The sequence below is a fragment of the Penaeus japonicus genome, unplaced genomic scaffold (genome assembly GCF_977035675.1).
Source record: "Penaeus japonicus unplaced genomic scaffold, GWHDUDI00000001_assembly GWHDUDI00000009, whole genome shotgun sequence".
Classification (NCBI taxonomy): Eukaryota; Metazoa; Arthropoda; class Malacostraca; order Decapoda; family Penaeidae; genus Penaeus; species Penaeus japonicus.
The window spans coordinates 38,297,769-38,317,768 of NW_028234411.1; the positions used below are offsets into that span (position 1 = coordinate 38,297,769).

Here is a 20,000-nt window from a genome sequence, read left to right on the forward strand (position 1 = left end):
CTGCTTTATGGCCTGTGCTGATTGGGGCGATAACCGACCTCCCTCCGTCTGCGATTCTCCGACTGTTCTTGTTGTCGGAGGAGGAGGAGGAAGTGGAGGAGCAGGGAGGAGGAAGATGGAGGAGGAGGAAGTGGAGGAGCAGGGAGGAGGAAGATGGAGGAGGAGGAAGATGGAGGAGCAGGGAGGAGGAAGTGGAGGAGCAGGGAGGAGGAAGTGGAGGAGCAGGGAGGAGGAGGAGGAGGAAGAAGTGGAGGAGCAGGGAGGAGGAGGAGGAGCAAGGAGGAGGAGGAGCAGGGAGGAGGAGGAGCAGAGACGAGAAGAAGAGGAGGAAAGAAGTGGGGAGAAAAAGAGGATGGAAGAGGAGAAGAAGATCAGGGAGAAGAAAAAGAAGAGGAAAGAAGGGAGGAGGAGGCAGAGTGAGGAGGAGGAGAAGAAGGTGGCCGAAGAAGAGAAGAAGAGGAAGGAAAGGAGGAAGGGGGAGGGAGAGAGGAAGGGATAAAGAGGAGGGAGAGAGGAAGAGAGGAAGAGGAGGGAAAAGAAGAGAAGGAGAAGGAGAAGGAGAAGGAGAAGGAGGAGGGGGGGAGGAGGAGGAGGAGGAGGAGGAGGAGGAGGAGAAGCGATGAGTTTGCGGGAGAGGGATATGAAGACAGAGAGGGAGGATGGAGAGGTAAAGAAGAAAAAGAAGAAGAAAAAGGAGATGGAAATAAGAAAATTAAGAAGAAAAAATATATATATGAAAAAGCAAGTCAGAAAATACAAAAAAGAAGCCCAGACTAAAATAAAAACGACACCCCGACGAACGGAAAGTCACAAAGAAGGAAGCGGTGAACGACAAAGAGGAAGTGGAGAACGAAGGAAAGAAGGAAGGAAGGGCGCGTCACTGGATATAACATGTCAACACAACAACAAAAAAGTGATAATAACAACAAAGGAGATGGTGAGATAACCCGATGACGCTTGAAGGAAGAGGCGTTGCAGGGGAAGTGATCTCCCTAGCTTCCGGTGCTGGGTCGGAAGGGGAAGGGAAGGGGCCGACAATGGCGTTATTTATTCTATTCATTTTTTTTTTCTTTCACCTGTCTTTTTTTTTGTCCCTCTCGCTATCTCTGTCGCTCGCTGGCTCTCTCTCTCTCTCTCTCTTTTTCTCTTTCTTTCTCTCTCATAGATAAAATTGCAAGGCCTCTCTAGAGTGATATACATACACTACTATGTCTTATGTATAGCTTTGCTCTAGCTTATTTATTGACAGGGTCACAGTAATATCTGCTTTACCAACAATGTATGTCTCAGAATCTAATATGAACTGTACAAATCATTTAGGCATAGTTCCTATGCCTATTCATGTGTATACAATGTATATAGTATGAATAAACATATCAAAATCAAATCAAATCTCTCTCTATCTCTCTCTCTCTCTCTCTCTCTCTCTCTCTCTCTCTCTCTCTCTCTCTCTCTCTCTCTCTCTATCTATCTATCATTCTCATTATTCTCCTTCTCCTTCTCCTCCTCTCACACTTCTTACTCTTCCTCTTTTCCCCCTTCCCCCCCTCCCTCTCCTTCTTTTCTTCTTCTTCTTCTTCTTCTTCTTCTTGTTCTTCTTCTTCTTCTTCTTCTTCCTCTTCCTCCTCCTCCCCTTCCTCCCTTATACCTCTAATTCCTCCTGTTCCCCACTGCTGGCACCCCCCCCCCCCAGACCGCGGGATGACTGCTCTATATAACCCCCGAATTCCAACCACGGCTGTGCATCGTGCGTGTTCACTGACGCGTCATAAACCCAACTACAATACGTTCTCCCCCTCCCCCTCCCCCCTCCTCATTTTTCTTCTTTTTCTCTTTCTCCTTCTCCTCTTCTTCCCTCCTCTTCTATCTTCTTCTCCTCCTCCTTTTCTATTTCATTCTCTATCTCCTCCTCCTCATTTTCCTTTCCCTCTTATTCTTCTTTCTCCTCCTCCTCCTCTGTTCCTTTTTCTTGTTCTAAGAATCTGCTTTTTCTTCGATTACTACCTCCCTATCCTCCCTTCTTCTTCCTCCTCCTTCTCCTCTCTCAGCCCCTTCAGTAATCATAAAACATCTCTTCTTTTTCCCCCTTCTCCCTTTCTCCCATATCCCCCTTCTCTTTCCCCTTCAAATCCACATCCTTATCGCTCTATCAATAAATCGTGGAATTCACCAATAACATCTACGGGCTACGCGAGTGAAGGAGCCATTAACACGAGGGAGTTCATTAAGATCCAAGGCAGAACATCTTTTAAATTTGAATTGAATGACGGTTTGAGTTTAACTTTGAGTTCGGAACCGTGGTGGGTTATCTTTTGTTTTGTTTTGTTTTTGGTTGTATGATTGTCGAATCAGTTAATAAATTGATCTTAGATGATGTCAAGAAAAAAAGGGGGGCCAATCATTATCTTCGTCAACCTCGCATATAAGAACGAAATCGCAATTTCATTTTGTTTAGTTTATATTCATTCATTCACTTCAAAATAAGAATAAAAGATAAGAGAAATACATTTATTATATCAAAAAGATAAGAGAGACAAAAAGAATCGATAGGAAGACAACACAACAATACCATAAACGGACTTCTATGTAACATTTCCCGTTTACACAGTCAGTCACACACACACACACACACACACACACACACACACACACACACACACACACACACACAAACACACACACACACACACACACACAAAGATACTAATCCCAAGATAAAAAAGATAAAAAATAACAGTAATGACCATATCAACAGGAAACAACAGAACCAACGGAAGCGGGCTCTCGACAACGGCTATCTTGAAGGCGGCCTTGGCTTGTTGACATAAGTGGGGAAGGGAGGGGGGAGGGGGAGGGAAGGAGGTTGCATTATCTTCAGAAAAGCTCGAAGTAAATGAGGGGGAAGGACTGTAAATACTGAAGGTGCGGCGAGAGAGATAGAGGAAGGAGGTGATGGAGAGGTAACAGAGTGTGGGAGGAAGGAGGAGGTGGGAGGAAGGAGGGAGAGGTGGGATGGAGAGGGGGGGGGAGGGAAGTTTAGAGGAAGGAGGGAGAGGTGAAAGGGAAGGAGGGAAGATAGGAACAAGGAAGAAGGAAGGGAATAAAAAAAAAATAAAAAGGGATGGGAAGACAAGATAAAAAAAAGGTGGGGGGAGGGGGGGCAATGAGAGACTATAGGAGACCGAAAGTGAAAAAATAAAAAAGATGAAACACAACCAATGGCAGTGAAGTGAACGCGAAAAAAGGTTACAAAGAAAAACAAAAGAGGCAGACTAGCCGCACAAAAGTTCCCACAAACACTCAAATCTCACGGCTTTAAGAAGGCTCCTCGAAACAAACACATTCAGAGACAACGAATGCAAGAGCGTTAAGTGGATACATAATCACACGAGAGAGAGAGAGAGAGAGAGAGAGAGAGAGAGAGAGAGAGAGGAGGAGGGAGGGAGGGAGAGAGAGAGAGAGAGAGAGAGAGAGAGAGAGAGAGAGAGAGAGAGAGAGAGAGAGAGAGAGAGAGAGAGAGAGAGAGAGAGAGAGAGAGAGAGAGAGGAGAGGCGAGGAGAAAAGAAGAGAAGGAAGAACATAGAAGAAAAGAGAGAAAGAGAAAAAAGGAAAATCATAGAGATGAGAAAGAGAGAGAGAGAGAGAGAAGGAGAGGGAGAGAGAGAGAGAGAGAGAGAGAGAGAGAGAGAGAGAGAAGGAGAGGGAGAGAGAGAGAGAAGGAGAGAGAGAAGGAGAGGGAGAGAGAGAAGGAGAGGGAGAGAAAGAACAACCCAGACCGAATGAGGGAGACAATACATAAAATAATAAACGATAATACAAAAAAAAAGAAAGAAAGAAAGGAAAAACGACAATCTAAAACAATAGCGTCCTCAACCCCAAAGCCAGAGCCAGCGTGGGAACCTCCAGGGAATCCCTTAGCGGGGTATGGAAACCGTACTGTAAGAATAACACAGCGTCTCCGAAGGGTTTCCGAAGGGTTTCCGAAGGGTTTCCGAAGGGTTTCCAAAAAGGAACACACTCGGGCGAGGGCGCTGTTATGTCATTATGTGGGAGTTTTATTGCTTGTTCTTCGAGTTGTTGTTGTTTTTTTCTCTCTCTTGTAGGTTCGGAGTTTTTGAAGGCACTGAATGAGGTTAAGTATTGTGTAAGTGTGCGTTGGTGTGTGTGTGTCTGTGCATGTGTTTGTTTGTGTGTGCTTGTGTGCGTGCGTGTGCGTGTGCGTGTGTGTGTGTGTGTGTGTGTGTGTGTGTGTGTGTGTGTGTGTGTGTGTGTGTGTGTGTGTGTGTGTGTGTGTGTGTGTGTGTGTGTGCATGTGCGCGCGCGCGTAATAAAAGCTTACAATCCGACTACAAAGAACCAGTCGGCTTTCCTTCGCTCCCCAAACTCCCAAGTTCTATTATGTCACTTTACGTTCATCCCGTAAATCTCAAACACTTTGCCGATCCTTGAGTCCGAACGTTCTGTAGAGACGTCACTTCAGAATGTCTGTTCCCTTCCATAAACCTTTTCGCCCCCTCCCCTCCTCCTCCCCCTCCCTCTCCTCTCTCTCTCTCTCTCGTCTCTCCTTTTGAAAAGGATGAAGAGTTATGAATACTCAAAGATGTCTTAATCTTTTCCTTAAACTTCCGAGAGTACTTCTCGTTAGCTTTCCTTTCCTCCCCCCCTCCTCCCCATCTTCACCAACACTCCCTTACCCCTTCCCACCTCACCCCCCCCTCCCCACAATCTTCCCACTCGCCCTCTCACCCTATCCCCCCCTCTCCACCCACCTCCCTCTCCCCCTTTGACCCTTGGCAAAAGAACACCCCGAATCTGCTTTATCCTCGACCTTTTATTGATCTTATTACGGAACTCTTAATCTCTCTTGATCTCACCTCCTCCTCCTCCATTTATCTCCATACACTTATTTCACTTCCGCTTTTTAGTCCTCCCCCCCGCACCCTTTTCAAGCCCCCTTTCCAAACTCCCTTTCCTACCCCCATCCCTACCCCCACCCCCACCCAACCCTCTTTCGGCTCCGACCGCAAGTTAGCAGTAATCTTTCTCATCTCGGGCTTAGGATCAGAGATAACTGTCCGGAAGGCTTTGATGTTATATTTTACGCCTCGTTCTCTCTCTCTCTCTCTCTCTCTCTCTCTCTCTCTCTCTCTCTCTCTCTCTCTCTCTCTCTCTCTCTCTCTCGCTCTTGCTCTCTTTCTTTATCTATTCATTTTATTCTTCTCTTTCACTCCTCTTATTTTCTCTTTCTCTTTCTCTTTCTTTTTTCTCTCTTCTCATTTTTTATATCTTCCCTTCGTATGTATATTCTCACCCTTCCCTACTCCTTCCCTCTCTTTTCTTTATATTATCCTCCTCATCCCACTTTTCCCTCTCTCTTCCCTTTCTCCTTTTTCTTCCCTCCCCTTTTTTTCCACTCTCACTCGTCCTAACCCCTTCCCCTTTTCCCCTCACTCCTCTTGACTCGTTTCCCTTCTCCCCTCACTCCTCCTGACCCCTTCCCCTTCTCCCCTCACTCGTCCTGACCCCTTCCCCTTCCCTCCTTACTCCTCCTGACCCTTTACCCTTTCCATTTAATTCCCTCTTGAACATATATATCTGACAAGGCACTTCAATTCTGAGATTTAGCAAGTCAACGCCACACGTCAGCCCTAATTGGAGATTGTGGAGAAGGAGGGAGGGAGAGGGAAGGGTTAAGTGCGAAGGAAGAGGGGGGAGGAGGAGAAGGAGGAGGAGGAGGAGGAAGAGGAGGATGAGAAGGAGAGGAAGAGTATGAGGGAAAAAGGGAGAGGAGGAGATGGAACAGGATAATGAAAAGAGAGAGGGAGCTAAGAAGTTAGGAAGGGGTGGGAAGGAGGGATGGAGGAAGGGAAGGAGGATGGGAGGGAGAGATGGAGTTAGGAATTGAAAAAAACAAAACAAAGAAAGTACGGCGAGATGCGGCATAGCAGAGCGTTTATAAGCCGTAAGTGTTCTTAATATGACACATGACCGAAGTGTTATGACTGCGGGCTGTCTTGGCTACATCTCGGCTAATGATAACAATGACAGCGACTTTATCTTAGAACGATGAGATTTAGTGATATGTGAATAAGTGTTTTTTTTCGGAGACTCTGCTACAAACATTTAATGGGCGAAGGGTGAAGAGGTTATTAGCGCGCAAATAAAAGCCTTTTCCCTCCTTTTTTCCCTGCTTTTAAAAGGCCGGAAGTAGGGCGTGAATGCAGCTGATCCCCTCCACCCCTCCCTCCCTCCCTCCCCTCCATCACCCTTTTCTTACCTCCCCCCTCACCACACCCCCATAACAACCACACCAATTACAAAGGGGTTTTCGTTCCTTCAAAGACATGGTGAACTTGCGCACATTGAGATTGTGTGAAGGAGGGGGAGAGAGAGGTGGAGGGAGGGAGGGGGAGGGCAAGGGTTATGAGAAGGCGGTACAACAAGTAAAATGAAGAGGAGACAGGGAAGTGTGTAGGTGATGTGTGTATTTATGTATACTATACATACATATATAAATACATGCATACACGCATGCACTTACACGCACTTACACACACACACACACACACACACACACACACACACACACACACACACACAAATGTTAATATATTCAATATATATTCTTTCGCACAATTAGCATATATTCTCATTAACAACTGTACATTGAGATAAACTGCGCATTTGTATGTTAGACCGTGTGTGTATTTGTGTGGAAGGGGTGCATGTGTGTACTAGTGTTTGTGTACGTGCGCGTGTGTGAGTTGTGGTGGCGTGTGCGCGTGCGTGAGCATGGCGGGGGGTCAGTCTGTGTACGTCTGTAAGTCAGCGAGTGCCGTGGGAAGTGGGTCGGTCAACTACACTCGGTTTGACATCACTTCTTCCACCACACTCGCTCCAAAACACCACTAACGTCACCACACCCATTCTGACATCACAACCACCATCAACGTCCCTACCTTTCACCTTTTACATCCACCATACATACGCATGCATGTAAATAGACGCAGAACCCCTAAACACACGTCCCACTTGGGCAGTATATCCTTTACATACACGGCCCCTTACACTAAGTTATCACGTGACAAATGGAACACATGTGTACGCCTTGGTGACACCTGTAGCGCGGTCAATGTGCGTTTGACACCTGCAAATTTCCTCAACTCACGACCGGTGCACCTGGACTCACATGCCGGGATTGGAGCAGCTTTTCCTTGGGGTGGGAGCATGTTTGTAGGGAAGGGGACAGCGAGGAGGATACGTCTTGCACGTACGTTGATGCAAGTCTCTCTCTCTCTCTCTCTCTCTCTCTCTCTCTCTCTCTCTCTCTCTCTCTCTCTCTCTCTCTCTCTCTCTCTCTCTCTCTCCCTCTCCCTCTCCCTCTCCCTCTCCCTCTCCCTCTCCCTCTCCCTCTCCCTCTCCCTCTCCCTCTCCCTCTCCCTCTGTGTGTGTGTGTGTGTGTTTGTGTATACGTACATGTACATACGTGCGTCCTTTTCCCCTGGATGGCTACAACAAAGAATCCCCATCTCCCCCAGCCCTTCCCCGTGTATCATCTCAGGAATAACAATTAGGCAAATTCATTACGTTTCCCCCGGACGTTTCTAAGAAGAGTCCTTTGTCCGAGGTCGAGATCCGCGTCCCCGCCGAGCGACATCAAACCGCCTCTACGAATCGATCTCCTCGCAACCCGGGCCATTTTTCGCATCACGTCCTTTTTTCTTTTTCTTCTTTTTTTTCTGCAGATAAAATGGCAATCTTTCCCTTTCTTCCTCGCCGAGACTGAGGCAGATCGTTTACCTATCTCCCCCTCCTCCCTAAACACGACCACGATGGCAATACTCGAGGTCTTACCCATTTTACCCTTTATTACCCTCATCTTTCCCCTCAATTCTCTCCTCCCTCACCTTTCGCCTCATTCCTCCCCCCCCCCACATTTTTCCTCATTTCGTCCTACTTTATCCCTCATTTATCCTTCCCCCTTTCCTCTCACTTCTTACCCCCACCCCCTTTGCCGCTTACACCTTCCCCATTTTCCCTTATTTATTCCCCTTTTCTTCATTACTTCCTTGAGAACATACTAGAAGAGCTACTTGGTATCTTTGAGGCTGCGATCTGTGCAAACTACACTCATAATCTAATAATCTAATAACACTCATAAAGCAAACAGGAACGTGAAAAATTCCACGTCTCAGGTTGATAATGATGCAAATAACCTTGCAACTGCTAAAGATGGAAAATAGGGAAAGGGAGAGAGGGGGAAAGGGAGAATGAGGAGAGATGGAGAGATAGATAGATAAATCGATAGATAGTTAGATCGATAGAGAAAGAAAGAGAGGGAGAGAGAGGGAAACGACAAACAGACAGGCAGACGAAGGAGACAAAGACAAACAACAATAACCATCACAGAACAACAACAACAACAACAAAAAACACCAACGCACACTAAAAAAAGACACGTACAGAAACACACCCAAAAAGGAAAAAGAAAATAATAAAAAAATATATATATATCTAAAAAATAAAAAGAACGTCCACCCAAAAAAGAAAAGAAACTAACAACCTATTAAAAAAAAAAAACGACACCCCATCTCCAAGAAAAAAAAAAAAAAAAAAAAAAAAACAGTCCCGAAATCTACTCACCATTTCATCCAGACTTTTGAGATCGTTGGTGATGATCTGCGCCTGAGGACCGTAGAACATCTGCGGCGTCTCGGCCTCGAGGTCCTCCCCGTCCTCGTGCCAGTCGTCGTTGTCGTGGTCGAACTCGCCCCCGCAAAGACCCCCGTTCTCTCGCCGTTCCTCCGCCAGACGGTCTTTCTCCATCTCTCGGTCGATGTCGTGTTCCATCTGCACCAGCAAGGGCGCCGCCATGCCGTACCTGAGGGAGGGAAGAGAAGGGAGGGAGGGTTAGTTTTTGAAGAGCTTGGGGGTTGGGGGTGGGTGGGGCTTGTGGAAAAGGGAGGAGAGGGGGGGAAGGGTCAGTTTTGAAGGGCTTGGGGGGTGGGGGGGCTTGTGGAAAAGGGAGGAGAGGGGGGGGAAGGGTCAATTTGAAGGGCGTGCAATATCGATTCGTGAAATCAGTGAATCAGTCAAAAAACGAATCAGTCAATCAGAAATGAATACATAACCCAATCACAAATAAGAAAATAAATAACACAACGATAAGATAAGCGAATAAACAAATCAAGAAAGCAAATCATTAAATTGAATAAAATAAAGATAGGATTATATAAACAATTCACGAATGAATAGCTATCCAAACATGTTCAACTCAATCGTATTAAAAAAAATGTTTTAATACAAATGGTGTCTATTGTGAAATGAACTGGAATGGATTGGACGATGGGGGGGGGGTGAATTGGTACGGAACTGGAATTTACGTTTTTGAACTGAAATGATACCAAACTGTATCAAATTGGAACCGATTCGGAACTAACGTAAAGGTAATGAATGAACTATTCTTTCATTCTAATTGTCAGATGAATCGATAAAACATATTAGAAATACGAGAATACGACCATTTTATCTTTTTATCTTTCTAAGATGACGATTAGATTATTTTTTATGGAGTTGGTAGTGTGGCTGGGATTGATACATGTTTTTTTTTTAGAGAGAGAATGTTAACTTATGAGGCTCTTTTCTGGAATTTGTTTGTCTATCAATAAAGTAATGTCATTACCATTATCATTGCTAATTTTCCTTAGTATAATTAATACAAATATAATAATCATAACCATTATTAATTTTCCTTCTTCCCCTTCACCTCTCCATACTCCTTCTTCCCCCTTCTCCTTCCCCTTCCCCTTCCCCTTTTCCTACTCCTTCTCCTCTCCTTCCTCCTTCCTCATTCTCCTTCTCCTTCTCCTACTCCTACTCCTCCTCCCCTTCCTCCTTCTCCTTCTCCTTCTCCTTCCTCCGTCTCCTTCTCCTTCTCCTCCCCTTCCTCCGTCTCCTTCTCCTACTCCTCTTTCTATTACTTCTATCCTCCTCCCCTTTCTCCTCTTCCAAAGCTTCCGCATAATGTCAAACGCAGAATACATGTCCTAATTTTAGACTTTCCGCTCCATAATGACCAACAGCGAACAATAAACTTGATGATTGTACACACGAAGGTATATTCTCCCCTTCTCCCTTTCTCTAGCTGTGTGTGTGTGTGTGTGTGTGTGTGTGTGTGTGTGTGTGTGTGTGTGTGTGTGTGTGTGTGTGTGTGTGTGTGTGTGTGTGTGTGTGTGTGTATGTGTGTGTGTGTCTGTCTGTTTGTCTGCTTGTCTGTCTGTCTGCTTGTCTGTTTGTCTGTCTGCTTGTCTGTCTGTCTGTCTGTTTGTCTGCTTGTCTGTCTGCCTGCCTGCCTGCCTGCCTGCCTGCCTGCCTGCCTGCCTGCCTGCCTGCCTGCCTGCCTGCCTGCCTGCCTGCCTGCCTGCCTGCCTGCCTGTCTGCCTACCTGTGCGACTGTAACTATGGCTATAATTATGACTATGGTTGCGAATGTGAAGATAGAAATAAAGACTATGATGACGATACAGATGACAGACGACAATAACATAACCACGACACACAAATCTGTATCAACGACAAGATCCCACGAACAACGGCCATCTTTTTCCATTTTTCTTTTTTTTCTTTCTCTCTTTCATTTCCCATCCTATCACCACAAACAACAGCTGGATCCGGAGGCAATCATCACACCTATGGTTTCGCGAGCCGGTAAAACGGATCCCACAGCGCGATTTAATTAGCGAATAATTACGCTTCTTACAACAGCTCTATCGAACTACTCAACCCCCACCCCCCACCCCTACCCCTACCCCCACCCCTGCACGACCCTCCCGTAACGGAAACCGTCGATGGGTTATTTGGATCTTCTTTTCCTATTCATTTTTTTTTTCTTCTTCTTCTTGTTCTTCTGGTTATACATGTTCTTCTTGTTCTTGTTCTTGTTCTCCTTCTCCTTCTCCTCCCCCTATTCCTTCCCTAGCCTTCTCTTCTTCTTCTTCTTCTTCTTCTTCTTCTTCTTCTTCTTCTTCTTCTTCTTCTTCTTCTTCTTCTTCTTCTTCTTCTTCTTCTTCTTCCTCCTCCTCCCCTCCTTCTTCTCCTCCTCTTCTTTTTCTTTTTCTTCTTTCTTCTTCTTCTTCTTCTTCTTCTTCTTCTTCTTCTTCCTCCTCCTCTTCCCCTCCCCCTCCTCCTCCTCCTCCTCCTCCTCCTCCTCCTCCTCCTCCTCCTCCTCTTCTTCTTCTTCTTCTTCTTCTTCTTCTTCTTCTTCTTCTTCTTCTTCTTCTTCTTCCTCCTACTCCTCCCCCTTCCCTCCTCTTCTTCTTCTTCAACATCATCATCTTCTTCTTCTTTCCTTCTTTTATTTGCTTCCTCTTCCTCATTCTCCTCCTGTTCCCCCTCCTCCTCCTCATCCCCCACCCCCCCTTCCGATTGCTATAGTAAGTGACAGTTAAAGGATAGTGATATTAATAGTGTCAGTATTATTATGCAACTGAAAGGAGAGTGATGACAAAACCGCCCGTGATAGTGAATAAGTGAATCAGTGATGGCGTAAGTGATAGTGCGCGATAATGATGTAAAGATGTCAGTGCATGGTGCATGGCAACTAAAAGGTGGTGATGATAATGTCCATAACTGTGACACGCACATATACATTCGCATAAAGATAGTGATGGTGATAGTGTCAGGAAATAAATAAGATCTGTAAATATTTCAATAATACTTGTAAAGTCATGGGTAATCACAATTAAGAACAAACAAACAAACAAACAAACTAGTGCATGATAAGGAGGAAGATATCTAATCATCTTGATAATGATGATCGTGATGACTTATGATAATGAGATAAGACAGATATGAATCATAACCAAAATCATGAGAAAGAGTAAAAAAAAGGAATGGAAGGAACATCATAAATCAATAAAATAAATAAAGAAAATCTAACAAAAAACACAGAAAACGTAAAAAAATAAAAGACATAGCAAAAAAAAACAAAATTTAAGTACAGCGATAACAAAAACAACTAAACACGACTAATACAAAGACAATGAACAGGATAAAGATGAGAAAAAAAAAACAAAGTAACATGATAAAGATGAGAAAAAAACAAAGTAACATGATAAAGATGAGAAAAAAAAAACAAAGTAACATGATAAAGATGAGAAAAAAAACAACAAAGTAACATGATAAAGATGAGAAAACAAAACAAAGTAACATGATAAAGATGAGAAAAAAACAAAGTAACAGGATAAAGATGAGAAAAAAAAAACAAAGTAACAGGATAAAGATGAGAAAAAAACAAAGTAACAGGATAAAGATGAGAAAAAAAAACAAAGTAACATGATAAAGATGAGAAAAAAAAACAAAGTAACAGGATAAAGATGAGAGAAAAAAAAACAAAGTAACAGGATAAAGATGAGAAAAAAACAAAGTAACATGATAAAGATGAGAAAAAAACAAAGTAACATGATAAAGATGACACACAGAAAATGGAAAACAAGGAAAGGAAGAGAAAGGGAGTGACAAAAGACCGTAAGGAAGTGCCTTTCACGACAACACGAGGAAGTGCAGGAAGTGACGAAGGGGATTCTGACGTGCCATCTGACGTGCCGTTACGGGAGGAAAGGGAGGAGGAAGAGGAGGAGGAGGAGGAGGAGCTGGTGGAGGAGGGGGGGGAGGAGGAAGGAGGAAGGAGGGGGGGAGGAGAGGGGGGAGGAGGAGGAAGTGAGGGAGGAGGGGGGGGGGGAGGAGGAGGGGGGGAGGAGGTGGTGGAGGAGGGGGGGGAGGGGAGGAGGGGGGGAGGAGGAGAAGAAGGAGGAGGAGGAAGTGCTGGTGGAGGAGGGGAGGGGGAGGAGGGGAGGAGGGGAGGAGGAGGGGGGGAGATGGAGGAAGAAGAAAAGGGGAGGAGGAGGAGGAAGTGCTGGTGGAGGAGGGGAGGGGGAGGAGGGGAGGAGGGGAGGAGGAGGGGGGGAGATGGAGGAAGAAGAAAAGGGGAGGAGGAGGAGGAGGAGGAGGAGGAGGAGGAGGAAGTGCTGGTGGAGGAGGGGGGGGGAGGAGGGGAGGAGGGGAGGAGGAGGGGGGGAGATGGAGGAAGAAGAAAAGGGGAGGAGGAGGAGGAGGAGGAGGAGGAGGAGGAGGAAGTGCTGGTGGAGGAGGGGGGAGGGGGAAGAAGAAGAAAAGGGGAGGAGGAGGAAGAGCTGGTGGAGGAGGGGGGGGAGGAGGAAGAAGAAAAGGGGAGGAGGAGGAAGAGGAGGAGGAGCTGGTGGAGGAGGGGGGGGAGGAGGAGGAAGAAGAAAAGGGGAGGAGGAGGAAGAGCTGGTGGAGGAGGGGGGGAGGAGGAGGAAGAAGAAAAGGGGAGGAGGAGGAGGAGGAGGAGGAAGTGCTGGTGGAGGAGGGGGGGGGAGGAGGAGGAAGAAGAAAAGGGGAGGAGGAGGAAGAGGAGGAGGAAGAGCTGGTGGAGGAGGGGGGGGAGGAGGAGGAAGAAGAAAAGGGGAGGAGGAGGAAGAGGAGGAGGAGCTGGTGGAGGAGGGGGAAACGGAGGAAGAGGAAAAAAGAGAAGAGGGGGAGGAGGAGAAGGAGGAGAAAGAGGAGGAGGAGGAGGGGGAAGAAGAGAAGGAGGAAAAGTTAGTGGAGGAGGAGGAAAGTGAGGAATTTGAAAAAGTAGGAAAATAAGGGGGAAGAGGAGGAGGAAAAGAAGAATTAGGAGGACGAGTAGGATGAGGAAGGGAGGAGGAGGAGGAGGAGGAAGAGAAGCGTAGGAAGACGAGGGAGAAGAGAGACGAAGGAAAGAAGGGAGGAGGGGGACGCGAACACGGATGTTGAGGAAGGGAAAGAGAAGAAGTGAAGATGAAGAGAAAAGGGAAACACGCACCTGGCGCCCCGCCGGGCCACTTCCAGCAGCGAGAGGATGACGTGCTTCTCGTTCTTCCTCATGACGAGGTCGTCCGTCTCGAAGAGCAGCACCTCGTAGATGCCGAGGTCGCGGCACCAGGCGATGAAGTTGTGCACGTTGTCTCTGGCGAAGAAGGAGCCGGGCGCCACGTCGGTGCGGTAGACCACGTCGTATTGCGGGATCTCCCACTTGGAGGAGAACCTGCGGCCGCCGCCTGCGGCTGGGCCATCCGGGCACAGGCCCTGCTGCCGCTGCTCCTCGGCCAGGCGCCGCACGTTGTTGGCGTGCTGCGGGAGAGAGAATGCGCGCTCAGTCGAGGGAAATTTGGTTATTCATTCTGGAAAATATGTTATTCATGGTCTAATGGACGGAGCTGATCCTGTTTGTTACAACAATACTGAAATGCAGCTTAAACTTATTAAAGAATCAATTACTCAGGTTGCTTTTCCGTTTACATGTCTTCAATCAACTCCCCTTTAAAAAAAATCCTTTCCTTCCCCTAAACGCGATAACCCCCCCCCCCCATCCCTTCCTTCACACCCCCTCGCTTCGAGAATGAACTCTCTCCTCTGACCCTCGCGGCGGCTTGGGTTGCTCGCAGATGCGCCGAGAGCCACCTCCGAGGATGACACCCGATCCACCCGCCCACAAGACCCGCCCACACGGTCGCGTAGAATCTAACGCCCCCGCGGGAATGTGCGGTGTCGGCGGCGGGCGGGAGGCTCTTGCGGCCGCAGAAGTGATCGTTGTCGGGAACTCGCGCTCACTGTGTGATACATCCCGGGCTGTAGGCCTAACGGCGGGAACTGTCCTACCATGCGACGCGTTGTGAGTGTGTGCACATATGCACATACATATATACATACATATGTTCATACAAACACATTTATATACACACACATACACACAAACAAACATACATACATGCATGCATGCATACATACACAGACATATATATATATATGTACATATATGTGTATATATATATATATATATATATATATATATATATATATATTTTTATATATATATATATATATATATATATATATATACATATAAACTAGAAATGAAGGCAGTCGCGCGCTGTGGCTTCCTCCATCACGAAGACAAAATCGGCAAATCTTCCCGAAAGACGAGATGCCACGCGCGAGATGACGTCATCCTCCTCTTACATAACGAGGAATCAGAGTGCGGTGTAAACGTGACGTCATCAAAAATAAAAGTAAAAATCAGCAGGGATTGATTTTCGATCGGTTTCAGTGTCACGGCAGCTCAGTATATCAGCATGACCGTTCGTTAAATATTAAAGAAAATCACTTTTTTTATGGGATGTCGGAGGTGTTTCTGATTGATATGAGGTTATGAAGTTGGTTAAACGATACTAATCGAAAGAAAACAAACAAATCAGAACCATATCCTCATGAGGAAACGGAATAAGTCAACAAATAGTATCAAACAAAAAAAAATGCTATTCACACACCACACAACCTCATAAAACACACCCCGTTCTTTATCGAAATGAAATACATCAATAAAACATATATCTCACATCCCTTACACACGCGGGCCTTATCACACCGAAATACCCAACACACGTCACCCAGTCAAGATCAATATCAGCTGTAAGGGACACCCACTATCCACAAGTGGGTTAATTTCCATGTAGGATCAAGAGAGAGGGGGAGGGGGGAGGAATAGAGGGAGGGAGGGAGATGGGGGGAGGAAGAGAGGGAGGGAGGGAGGGAGAGGGGGGGAGGAAGGAAGAGAGGGAGGGAGGGAGAGGGGGGAGGAAGGAAGAGAGGGAGGGAGGGAGAGGGGGGAGGAAGGAAGAGAGGGAGGGAGGGAGAGGGGGGGAGGAAGGAAGAGAGGGAGGGAGGGAGAGGGGGGAAGGAAGAGAGGGAGGAAGAGGGGAGCAGGAAGGAAGAGAGAGAGGGAGGGAAAGGGGGGAGGAAGGAAGAGAGGGAGGGAGGGAGAGGGGGGGAGGAAGGAAGAGAGGGAGGGAGAAGGGGGGAGGAAGGAGGAGAGGGAGGGAAGGAAGAGAGGGAAGGTGGGAGTGGGGGGAGGAAGGAAGAGAGGGAGGGAGGGAGAGGGGGGAAGGAAGAGAGGGAGGGAGAGGGGAGCAGGAAGGAAGAGAGAGAGGGAGGGAAAGGGGGGGAGGAAGGAAGAGAGGGAGGGAGGGAGAGGGGGGAGGAAGGAAAAGAGGGAGGGAGAGGGGAGCAGGAAGGAGGAGAGGGAGGGAGAGGGGAGAAGGAAGGAAGAGAGGGAGGGAGGGAGAGGGGGGGATAACCGAGAGGGATAAGACGGGAAGCCAAATGAAAAAGGGGAGAGAGAAGAAGGGAAGTGAGAAGTGAAGATAAATATATTAGTAATACTAGAAAAGATTATACCCAGAACAAGGTATATGTATCGCCTTCAAACATACTTCCTATACATGTTAATTGTAATTCAGGAAAACCATGGATTCGTGCTCCTTTTATATAGTCCTTATATGATTATTCTATGAAGAATAACAAAAGTAGTATCACATAATAAATAATCTTACACAACATAGTATCCCCACGTGCAATATGTGGAAAATGTGGAAACATAATTTAGCGTGATGGCATTACGTAAACAATTATTTCATTTCGAAAATACAATTTACTTCGAATTCTTTCAACACTGAGAATTGACCGGATTAATTTGAAATCTACACCGACACACCCGACAGCATGTGTTGTTTTGAGAATTATCTAAACACAGGATGCGGGCAAAATAACCAGCCGTGTGCAGGATGTAGCAACATGATGAGAGAAAAATACATGATATTGAACACATCCCGCGAAGGCAGACAAGAGAAAGTTAGAGGAAAGAAGATGTAAAAATCAATAAAAGAGAGAACGAGAGAGAGGGAGAGAGAGGGGGAGGGGGGGAGGGGGGAAGGAGAGAGAGAGAGAGAGAGAGAGAGAGAGAGAGAGAGAGAGAGAGAGAGAGAGAGAGAGAGAGAGAGAGAGAGAGAGAGAGAGGAGAGAGAGAGAGAGGAGGGGGAGAGAGAGAGGAGAGAGAGAGAGAGAGAGGGGGGAGGGAGAGGAGAGAGAGAGAGAGAGAGAGAGAGAGAGAGAGAGAGAGAGAGAGAGAGAGAGAGAGAGAGAGAGAGAAGGGAGAGGAGAGGAGAGAGAGAGAGAGAGGGGGGGAGGGAGGAGGGAGAGAGAGAGAGAGAGAGAGAGAGAGAGGAGAGAGAGAGAGAGAGAAGAGAGAGGGAGGAGGAGAGGAGAGAGAGAGAGAGAGAGAGAGAGAGAGAGAGAGAGAGAGAGAGAGAGAGAGAGAGAGAGAGAGAGAGAGAGAGAGAGAGAGAGAGAGAGAGAGAGAGAGAGAGAGAGAGAGAGAGAGAGAGACGCAGAGAGAGATAGACAGACGGTCAGAGGAAAATGGGTATATAATGTAAGAAAAAAATCAGAAACTTTTCTACGAAAAAACTCGACTCTCAGCCATTTTCTTTCCGCCACGAGTTGAAACGAACGAGGTAATTACGAAAGAAAACACACGATAAATCAAGGGAAGTCCAAGCAGGCGAATTATACCATTAATTAAGACAAGCACTCGTTCCTTATTGCTAATTACTCTCGTGTAATGACCAGTCGAGGCAATCACGTGGGGGGCAGGACTCTGATGTCCCCGAGGACGAGGTGTTCCTCTACAGCGCTCGAGGGAGTACTGGTGTGACAAGCGACGCTGGATTTTATATCTATACACATACACATGCACGCACACATACACACAAACACACACACACTAACACACGCACACACACACACACATGTGTGTACATATATATATATATATATATATATATATATATATATATATATATATATATATATATATACACACACACACACACACACACACACACACACACACACACACACATGTGTGTGTGTGTGTGTGTGATGTGAGACCCTTCCCTTCCCCCCTCAATTAAAAACTAAACAGAAACATAAGAAAAATAACTGAACAAGAAGCAAAAACAATCAGTAAAGAAAATTGACTGGGGAGAGACACCGACATACCGTATATAAAAGGCGTCAGAGGATCAACACAATAGAACCTGAACACCCCCCCCCCCCGCCACTCCTCTCTCCTCCCTCCTCTCCCCATGTCCCCCTCTTCTCCTCATCTTTCCCTCCTCTCCCTCTCCTCCCTTCTTATCCCTCCTTCCCTACCTCTCCTTCCTCACCCCATCCCTCCCTCCTCCTCCCCCTAACCACGTCGCACAGGGGTCAGACCGGGTCGTGACCCCTACCAGGCACAGGTCACTCCGCCAATACAAACGTTATTAGCTCCAGAGTTACCACGTGTTTCTCGTTACCGCAGGAGGGGGTCGGGCTTGAGGGGGGGGGGGGAAGGGAGGGGAAACGGGGGAGGGGGAAGGGGCTGATAGAAGGGGAGGGGGGGGGGAAATGAAGGAGGAGAAGGGGTTGACGGAGACGCGAAAGGGAGAGGATCTGAGGGGAGGGGGAGGGCGAGGGGGTAGGGGTGGGATTGAATGACGGAGGGAGAGGGACTGAGGGGAAAGGGGTAGGGATGATGGAGGGAAGAGGGAGGTGATAGGATGATAAGGGGGGGGGAGAGGGAAGGAAGAGTGAGGGGAGAAGAGAAGACGGGTATGATGAAGAGATAGGCGGAGGGGAGAGACAGAGAGACACAGAGGATTGTCGCAATAAGTAACAGGAATCACGTTATAATTTCCCCAAGTACGAAGAAGAGACAAAGGGAAACCCAAAGAGAAATCAAGGAAGGAAAATCAAAAAAGGGCGAAAGCGATAAGCATAAAGAAAAGCTGAAAGAAAATAAAGTAAAATCAAAACAAATAAATCACAAGCGAGACAATATCAAAACAAAATCGAATCGAAAAAAAACAACAATAAAGACAACAAAATACATCACAAAACGAGTCAACCGATTCACAAACAAATTAATTTTAAAAAATACAAAAAAACAAAATCGAATCGGGAGAGACAACAAGAGTTTCCTCGACGGGAGTGTGTGTTTATAGGAAGTGACGAGAAGTGAAAATAAGCCGAGGTGGGGGTATACCAACACAGACCGGGGAGGGTTCTTGTAAGGGGTGGGGGGTTGGAGGGGGTGATGGGAGGGTACATCTGATATCACAGCAGGGAAGGGGAGAATATGGTCCGGGGGGTGGGGGGTGAAATGGAGGAAAATTAGATAGGCAAGGAAAACTGAGAGACAGCAAGCGGAGAGGAGGGGATAGTGAGTAAGTAGGAGTGAGGGAGAGTGAGAGAGAGAGAGGGAGAGTGAGAGAGAGAGACGCAAAAGAGAGAGACGAAAGAGAGAGAGAGAGAGAGAGAGAGAGAGAGAGAGAGAGAGAGAGAGAGAGAGAGAGAGAGAGAGAGAGAGAGAGAGAGAGAGAGAGAGAGAGAGAGAGAGAGAGGAGAGAGAGAGAGAGGAGAGAGAGAGGAGAGAGAGAGAGGAGAGAGAGAGAGAGAGAGAGAGAGAGAGAGAGAGAGAGAGAGAGAGAGAGAGAGAGAGAGAGAGAGAGAAGAGAGAGAGGGGGGATGGAGAAAGATAGAGAGATAGAGATAGATAGATAGATAGAGAGAGAGAGAGCAAAAGAAAGAAAGTGTATAAGACGACATCCAAGGTAGGCAAAAAAAAAAGACGACAAGAACGAGACATACGGGACCGAGGAAGCGCCAAGGGTGACGGAGGGGAGCGTGGTTGAGCTTGGATCCCCCTCCCCTTCCCCCTCCCATTCCCCACGCCCCTTCCCCCTCCACCCTCTCAGCCTCCCACCATGGTTATCTCGGTCCACCACAAAGGTTACCGATCACCATGAGGGTTAACATGCAGCTACGGTGGCTGCGCGGGGAAGCTCCGCGTAACGGCACCGCGACCTGTGACACTAGGCCTACATCCTGGATAAAATTCCCTGCGCATTACCGAAGGTAAAACTAAACCTAAACGCAAATACTACTCCAACTATTACACGTTAAAAAAAAACACATTGATAAGGCAATAAGAAGAAAAATTAATCCATCACCCGCCACCCAAAGTCTTCTCCAGGTGAGGAATCCGGGTTTGCAGAGGCACGGGCAATCTCCGTCCACGA

General features: G+C 46.9%; 1 protein-coding gene across 2 annotated transcripts in view; it reads right to left on the reverse strand.

Moving 5' to 3' along the window:
* The window catches only part of LOC122248291 (GAS2-like protein pickled eggs), a 246,470-nt gene that overhangs the window by 209,273 nt on the left and 17,197 nt on the right, over positions 1–20,000 (reverse strand). For both annotated transcript variants that reach the window (XM_086540073.1, XM_086540074.1), the window contains exons 2-3: positions 13,865–14,172; positions 8,644–8,881 (exon numbers count right to left, since the gene is read on the reverse strand). In XM_086540073.1, the coding sequence (XP_086396199.1) occupies positions 8,644–8,881; positions 13,865–14,172 (546 nt within the window). The remainder of the gene's footprint in view (positions 1–8,643; positions 8,882–13,864; positions 14,173–20,000) is intronic.